We start from the raw sequence: 8,457 nt of genomic DNA on the forward strand, positions 1-8,457 counted from the left end.
TCCGAATTTGGTTATTAGATTTGCAGGAGTGACTTTAAAGCTTCTTTGTGTTAGCATTTAGACAAACTGTTCATTCTCACTTAAACTGATAATGGACTGGAGTGAAATACTCTAATACTTTGCCTAGCTTCAATAAGATGTTCTCATTTCTAGTTTTTTGCCACTAAGCGCTTCTCAGTTATTCAGGAGCAAAGTTAAATCCTTAATGTTTGGCTGATACTGTATTACAGGAGGTTCTTTTTAGCACAGGTTGGATGTGCTTGATTACCTGCAGTCTAAACCCCAGTTGTTTTGGATTTTTTTTTTTTCTGCTAATGCACAAATAGAAGAAGGAATGGATTTAAAAAGATGTGAGCTGCAGTGTCAGGAAGGGGAAAAAACCTGTCTTTCAGTATTCAGGGTGCGGGCTAAAGAGATGAATTGCAGTACGTTCCTGCTAAATCTCAGTGTACGTTGCACAAAATAGCGACATCTTTTGGGGAAGCTGCGTGAAGGATGACTGCATGATTTCGCAGCTAAGCTGCCAACCAAGCCACACCTTTTAACGGATTAGCAACAATAAATTGCCAGCGAGGCATCCTTCCTGCTGGCGGTAGGGGACCAGGTGGTCCTGACCCTGCAGCAGGCTCTTGGGCTCGTCAGTATGCGTGGTGTCGTGCCAGCCTCTGCCCATCACAGCCCTTGGGTGCTGGTGGACCCTTGAGTGAATTTTTAGTTCCTTTTAGTTTTCGGTTTGCGTTGAAGATGAACCAGTATGTGCGCAGGTAGGGATGGATGTCAGCCTGGAGATGGCTGTTGCTGCCCCTGCCCGGCTGCTGCTGCTGACATAACCGGCACGGGGGAGGTCCCATCCCGCCAGTCAGGACCAGGCAGTTGTTTGCTCCAGAGCTGGTTTTGCCCATCAACCCCCAGCTCTGGTACACGATTGCCTTCGCTGTAATCTTTAATTAGAATGGTATTAGTCATTCAGATTTTCTTTATTTATGTGCTGTGGTAAATAACAAAGTTAACACTCATCAGTTAACACTTAGTATTATATCACCAGACCAGAACGGGTTCAAGAACTGACGTCCAAAAGTTCCATGCACTGGTGTGCCTTTATATGCACTCAGGTCTGCTACATCATGTGCTTGCTTATGTGGTTTTCTCTCCCGAACGTTTAAGGATTCACTTCATCCGCATACGGAGCGCGCACGCTGTGTTCTTTCATTGGTATCTTTTGCTCCTTCGTATCCTGTCCTTGTTTGCTGTGCGTGAGTATTCCTAAAGTTCACAGTTGATGCATCCTCATCGTATAATACCCTTTTATGACAGTGCGAAACTATAGATCTGGAGATCTCTGCCCCTGTGGATTGCATACATCCTACCCATTTTTTGATAAAATTCTGGTACCACATAAAAATAGTACTTTGAAGTAAAGTCTGTAGAAATTATATGCCATGACTTTTTAGACAAAATTTTTGAGTGGTAGTAATCTTGGGTTTATAGGAAACATATGCTTACCTCTGTTATTGTTTAGGGTACTTTAAAAGGTAGGAAATTACTGCCTTCCTCCTAAAAAAACCCAAACAAACAAGAAACAAAAACCACACCACCCAAACAAACCAGAAGCGTTGATGCCTCAGTCACAGAAGGAATGGAGGCTAGTACGAAGGACCCCTGGAGCAGGCTCTTCCTTACCAAGCCAGGCTGCTCTTGTCCTCAACGTGGCTTGTGCGTTTTGGAATTGCGGGTCGGTGCGAGTCTGCTCTCGGTCTGGCTGACAGCACTCTTGTCCCTTGGTCACGGTAATGCAAGGAGCTCAAATCGTCACTGATGTTCTGGAGGTGGCCGAGGGTGACCCAAAAGCCTGCCCTTTCACACTCGGGCGCTTGAGGACTTCGGGAGGGACGCGGAGCCCGCCTGCCCCCGGGGCAGCATCCCCGCCGCAGCTTTCCCTCGGCTCTGCCGTGGGCCGGGCGAGGAGGGGCGGCGTCTCCGGGAAGGGCGACCAGCGGCGGCGGCCCCCCGCCCCGGCCCGCACGCCCGCCCCGCGCCGGGAAAGGGTGTTCCCGGGGCGGGCGAGGGGCGGGCTGTGGAGGGGGAAGAGCAGCGGCTGTCGGCGCAGGCGGAGCCCACGCCCCGCGCTGCCGCCGCCGCCGCCGCCGCCGGCCGGGGCTCCTCGCCCGGCGCTCGCCATGGGGCTGCAGCCGCGCCGCGCCGCGGGACCCTGCCCGCCGGCGGGGAGGTGCGCCGCTCTGCCCGGGGCGCGCAGCGCGGCTGCCTGGGCCCGCGGCGAGGAGCCGGAGGGAGCTCCCGGCCGCACCGCGTCCCTGCCGCCCATCCTGCCGGCCCCCGCCGCCGCTTCCCCCGTCGCCGCCCGGGCGCAGCCCAAGAAGCCGGCGGCGGCCCCCAAGAAGGCAGCGCCGCGGCCCGCGGAGGAGAAGGCGGCGCGGGGGGCGCCCCCGGAGCGGGCGGGCCCCCTCTCCAGCTCCTGGCCCTGCTCCTCCCTGCAGCGGCAGCCGCCGCGGAGGCCGCCGGCCGAGCGGGGGGCGCGGCCCCAGCCCGCCGCGCCGCAGCCGCGGGGCCGCCCGGGGGCGGCGGGGGCGGGCAGCCGCTCCTGCGAGAGCCCCGGCGGGGCGGCGGGGGAGACGGCGCTGCGCCTCTCGCTGCGCCTGCCCCCGGAGGCCGTCCGGCTGCTGCAGCGCCGCAGCCTGGAGCGGCAGCGGGGGCAGCCCGCCCCCTCCCCGGCCGGCAGAGCGGCCCCGGCCCCGGCGCGGCGCGGCGGCGACTTGCGCGCCCTGCTGAAGATCTCGCTGCTGAACGACAGGCACCGCTACGACGACGAGGAGTACGAGGAGGAGGAGGAGGCGGCGGCCGCGGTGGACGAGGGGCTGGTGCGGAAGTGCACCGAGTGGCTGCGCGGCGTGGAGAGCGCGGCCGGCCGCGACCGCCCCGACCGGCTGGAGACGCTGCCGCACCTGGGCACCCTCTGAGCCCGCCGGCGGCCCGGGGGGCGGCCGTGGCCTTTGTGGTGCCCTCCGCTGCGGGGGGGGGCCGGCGGCGGGCCCGGAGCCGGTCCCCGGGGCGGCGCCGCCGCTGGGACGAGGGACAAAGGAGCGGCGCCGGCCTCCGCCCGCCGGCGCCCGGGCGCGGGGAGGGAGAGGAGCCGGCCGCGGGCCTCCGACGTTCCCCCTCGCCCCCGTTGTTTTTTACGACTTCCGACTACTTTGTAAGATGTGCGTAATGGTTTTGTATATTTGTACATAAAAGTTCATTTTTATTTATTTGAATAAATGACTGGACTTTGGTGTTGCAGTAGCCTTAGCGCCTCGGTGGCTCCGCGTTGGGCTGTCCCTAGCCCGGCTGTGACCGCCACAGCCCGTGTGCGGTCCGGGCGCCCTCGGGGGAAGGACGGCGGGCGACAGCAGCAGGGAGGGCGTCTGCCGATCGAGCAGTTGTTTGGCGCGGAGGGCCGCCGGTGCGGGCCCGGCAGCTCGGCTGCGAGCGAGCCCCCGCGGTGCGGGAGCCGGCGGGGCGGGGATGGCGGCGGGGGCGGGGAGCAGCGCTCCCGGGGCGGGGGGGGGACCCCGCAACGGGGGCAGGGGCTGCGCCGGTAAACGAGAGACGAGTGGCTGGGTCTGTGGGTGGACCGCCGGATTTCACCCCCCTTCCCAGGCCGTAATCCAGCCCCACCCGGCCTTGCCAGCCGCGGTCAGCGGCAGCAGCGGCGGCGGCACCGGCACCGGCACCCTTTGTCAGCGGGACCCGCGGCAGCCGCCCCGGGCTCCCCCGCCGCGGGCTGGGCCAGCCCCGGTGCCCATCGGAGCTCCGCCTGCGGGGAGAGGCGAGGAGGCGGCGGGAGAGGGCCAGCGTGCAGAAATCGCTGGCGCAGAGGAGAAGGTGAATCTTACCAGGCTTACGGCTGTGGTCTCGGCCGGTTATTGCCGCTCTCCTGTTGTTGTTATCCAACTCCTCAGAACAAAAGCGAGACCTAAAGATTTACTATGGTGTGGTAAACATTCTGCAAGCGAATGTTTGAACATGTAGGAACATGTTAAGTTGAATTTACTTAGCAGAGTAAAACACAGTTTAGTGACACAAGTTGGGAATTATACATTTCACGTCGATGTCAGTTGTTCACACCAAATGATGTCTTGTGTTGACCGTTCCATTAAATGGTGGGAGATAAACCTTTCTGTAGATTGGTTGCATACAGTAGTGATGTGCTACATTTAGTGCAGTATTTCCCTTTGCTCCAGGTTTGTTCAAACACTTTTTTTTCCCATTTTTTTTCCCTGAAACTTCAAGAATGACAGTGGAGATGCTTTGAGAAAACATTTATTTATTAAATGCATTGATACTGCCATTGAAAAAATAATGAACCAGTATAACACAGATGTGAAATAGCTCTGCTCAAAAGCCCAGGGAGAAAAGAGCATGGGGCATGAGAGCGTATGGACAGTAATTCTATTTCAGTTAAGCAAATGCAGAGTCATTTGTAGTGCTAGCTGTGAAACACATGCGTCTTCATGTAATTTTAACCGAGTTTGCATGTCGTTCTGCTGTATTCATCAATTTTCAGTAATATCTTCAAGCAGATCTGCCTTAACAATTGAAAATTTCCTGCTAAATTTAATTTATGCTGGATTGATATCAGACCCACTTTGAGGTCGCCCCCCCCCCCCCCCCCCCCCCGCCCTTCTAGCAGTGAGGCAGATGATAGGAGTTGAGCTTTAGCTGGGTTTCCCTCTTGTGCCTCTTGGGAATGCAAGTTTATAAAGGAGCATCCTGGACTCCCACAAATCTCGTTCCTTAAAACTGCTCCATGCTTTCATATCGACTGTAATCAGTATCTCCAAGTGCAACGAGAAGTGATTCACTCATTAAAGGCTGAAGTATCATAAAGCTCACTTGTGAGACTGAAAGCTGCTTTGTTCGGAGTCTGAAGCGCAGCAAAAAATTCAATAGATTTGAATGCACAACAGCAGCACGACTTGGGAGGGGGGCGGGGAGAGCAGTTGAAGGGGACTGCCAAGTTTGACGAAGGAGGAACCTGCCCAAAATACGCTAGAAAGAAGAACCTGAGAACGCAGGAACTGCCCGGATAGATTTTTTTTCTAAAGAATTAAATTGAACAAAGCTACCCGGAGATCATGCAGAGATCTTCTGCGTCAGTCATCGTACTTGGTAGTTGGAAGTAGGCCCGAGGTGAGCTCATCCTGAGATCAGGATACGCAGTCCTGATTTTGGGCTGGATGTTCAGAGCCACTGGGCTCTCTGGAGTCATGTAACTAATGTCTGCTTGGAACAGTACCCCCTTCGCTGCATGTTAGCATCGAGATTTATTGTTTTCAGTATTTGCTATCCTTTCTGCTCTCTTTTAATGATAAATGATGCCCCTAGTGTTCTGAATACTTTAGTCTGAAATGCCAATAAATCTTACAAGCGATATTAGGAAGTTACTTCCTACATACTGACAGTAGCTTCGCTTAGTTTTGCATGTAGCTTGCCTCTTGGTATTTTTGCAGTTAAAAAGACTGATGGAGTCTAGTATCCAAAACTTGTAGGTAAATTAAACATAATAAAACTGCTTATTTACTTCATTAATATGTGGTATTAATACCTCATGTTTGAGCCCAGTAGCAGGCTTCAAAAGACAAAAATGCTTGTGGAGATTCGGACAGCCGTGAAAACCCTCAAATAAGTCATTGCGTTTGTGTAGCGTTGCTACTGCTACCTAAGATCCATTATTTAATTATATGCCAACAAGCATCATATCATGAACTAATCACGATTCCTTTTCTTGCTGAAAGAGCGAGAGCCCTCTGAAGTGCCGAGAACCAAAACTTCCCATCACGGCACCCCCGTCCCAGCGGCCCCCGCTCAGCCTGAGCCTTCCTCCGCCTGAGCCTTGGGTTCGGGGCAGGGTGCCGTTAGCAGGGCTGGGAAACGCAGGTGGGATGCTGTGAAGCAGCACCTCTCCTGTCCCTCTGCTGCGCCTGTGCCCACCAAGGCCAGGGGAGCTCCCCCGGGGCCATGGGGCCGCTGCTGGCTCCCCCCGTTCTTGGCCTGTGAAGCTGCCAGCACCCCCAGGTGTCCTGAGGTGAGTAAGAACCGTTCTTCTGTACTGGCGACCAGATCAGGTGTGTTCAGGAATACTTTTCAGGTGGCATAGATCTGCTTTTGCCATGAGAACCAACAAGCGGCCTGGAAGTCTCCACATTTGCTTTTTACAGTACATCAGCCATCCTCAAGCAGCCTCAGCCTCTCTCCCCCTCATAACCCTTTCAGCTGCTGAAAGAGAGTTACGAGCAGCTGGTGCCATGAGTGCTTAAAGTAATCGATACTTGCTTCGGGGTGGATAGCTTCCCTTCTTCCTCGAAACACGTCAGTATGATTTATGATGGAAAACAAAACAAAAAAACCCCACATATTCTGGGTCGGTCTCTTTCTCTCTCTCTTTTTTAAAAAAAGATAGGTAATAAATGGTGTCGGCCTTACTGCTGTTTCGGAGCAAGCCTGGAGAAGCCCGGCACAGGTGAAGCCCCCGTGTCTCTAACTGAACAGCCCCAGCCCTGTGCATCCCTGCGTTTGCCCTCGGCTTCCAGCCCGAGCCTCAGCTCCCCCACCCACGGACACACGCAGTACCTTTTTTTTCCTTCCCCAAGTTGAAGGGAGAGCATGTTGGTGCCCAGCCCTTACGCCCTGGCGTGCTGTCTGCCGCTCAGCAGAAGGCTGGCAGAGCCCAGCCGAGCGGGGTGCCCCGGCAGCCGCCCCGCCGCCCCCCGGGAGCCCGCTCCCCCCCGGGCAGCGCCCGCGCTCGGCGGCGGCGGCTCCCCCGGGGCTGCAGCGGGGGGTGGCTTCTTTGTGGGTTGTTTTTGCGAGGTGCTTGGAGGCACGTTCTGTTGTCTCGCTGAAGAAAAGCCTCTCCTCAGTGGCGGTTTTGTAAAGGGCGGAAGAGCTGCCGAGAAGCTCCGGCGTTGGGGCTTGCTGAAAGGGCAATCGCCGTTTCGCAACGACCGGTCGCAGCAACGTGCGCGCTGCCGGCTGACACCGGCGTAACCAGGCGAGCCCGGAGCGATGCGGATCACCCACCGACCCTCTCTGCTCAGCTCCGGCAGCACCCGAGTGACCGCAGCTCGGTACCGGGCCTCCGAGAAGGACGCGAACGTTTCTTTTCCCTTCCCAGTGAGGAAAACCTGAAGCGACAGTCCCTCGAAATAGCGCTGGCAGTTTGTTACTCACGGGCGCTCGGAAAGCCTCGGGGCGCCGACCGCACGAAGGCCTGGAGCGGGGCTGCCGAGCCGGGGGGCTGCCGAGCCGGGGGGCTGCGGCCCGGGTCTCCCCCGGCCTCCGGAGCGAGCCCGCGAAGGGAGGGGGCGGGAGCGGGGGAGAGGAGCTGCGTCCAGGGGGAGAGGCTGGTTCCCAGTGGTAGCACTAAGATGAGTGCGCGGACAGCGAAACGAGGGCTTTTAGCCCCGTTTAATTTGGCTGAAAGGGTCGTCAAAGGCTTTTTGGAAGGACATTATTTTAAGTCAATTTTTTTCCCTTCTTTGCGAGGTATGGTGAAGGCTTGAGAGCTTTGGAATGGCTTAAAGTTTTCTTGGCTGTTTTGTTTGTATAAAATTGAAAATATCAGAACCATCCAGTCTGTGTTTCGCATGAAGGTGTCTTGAGACAATGACCTTAGGTCATTCTTACTGTGAAGGGCTTACGTCTCGGGTGGAAGTGCCAGGCGTATAAAACCTTTGAGAATGATTTCCACGCCCCAAATGAGTTTTACATTGCGCTTAAACGAACCGGTGAGTGAGGGTCAACTGCTGCTCGGCTTCCAGCACTCTGACTAAAGGACTGTAGTCGTCCCCTCATCTTTCCCGTCGCCATCCCGCTTCTGAGTGCTGGTAAAAGCTGAGCTTTGAGTGAAAAGAAAAAAAAAGTTCCTCATTAGGCTTAAAAATAAATTAGCACGGAAGCTATTAGCTTCTCAGCAATTAGCCCAGAAGAGAGCAAATTGTAGTAATTTCTGGTATTCCGATCTTTTTCTTTTAACGTTCCCTTGGCTGACTGAGTCTCACCCGCCAGCCTAGTGCCAGCAGCCGCTCAGGTGGGTCACGTCGTGAGGCGATGGGAAATGATTTGCAGCATTTTCTTTGCCAGGGCATTTTCTGAGTAGCAAAACCCGAGTGGGAATAACGCTAAGCGGCAGAACTCTCAATGCTTTGAATTAAAAGCGAAGAGAGGCAATTTACGACTAGAACAGAAGTAGGAGGAGATAAAAGCAAAATTAAAAAAAAAAAAAAAAAGGCGGTAGGTGCGTGAAGCACCTGATTGCAATTAACGGGGGAAAAGTTGTCAGGCGTTCGGGAGCGGCTGGATCGCAGCGCGGAGCGGGGGAGGCTCCGCTCCCCCGGGGGGCCGGGACACGCGGGGCCGGGGCCGAGGGCGGTGGAAGCGCAGCGCCGCGGCGGTGCGGGG

The 8,457-nt window shown here is 55.9% G+C and overlaps 1 protein-coding gene across 1 annotated transcript; it reads left to right on the forward strand.

Moving 5' to 3' along the window:
* The first annotated feature begins 23 nt into the window (after window positions 1-23).
* PRR18 (proline rich 18) lies at window positions 24-3,459 on the forward strand. The gene is made up of 2 exons (XM_087774445.1): window positions 24-1,253; window positions 1,520-3,459. Exon 2 carries the CDS (start codon window positions 1,791-1,793, stop codon window positions 2,973-2,975), a length of 1,185 nt encoding a protein of 394 aa, XP_087630571.1. The 5' UTR covers window positions 24-1,253; window positions 1,520-1,790; the 3' UTR covers window positions 2,976-3,459.
* The last annotated feature ends 4,998 nt before the right edge of the window (window positions 3,460-8,457 follow it).

The sequence above is a fragment of the Nipponia nippon genome, unplaced genomic scaffold (genome assembly GCF_047370975.1).
Source record: "Nipponia nippon isolate SJK-2023a ecotype South Korea unplaced genomic scaffold, ASM4737097v1 scaffold_4, whole genome shotgun sequence".
NCBI lineage: Eukaryota > Metazoa > Chordata > Aves > Pelecaniformes > Threskiornithidae > Nipponia > Nipponia nippon.

Excerpts from the sequence above, each read along its gene's own strand:
- PRR18 (XM_087774445.1), top strand. The coding sequence starts at position 1,791 with ATGCAAGGAGCTCAAATCGTCACTGATGTTCTGGAGGTGGCCGAGGGT.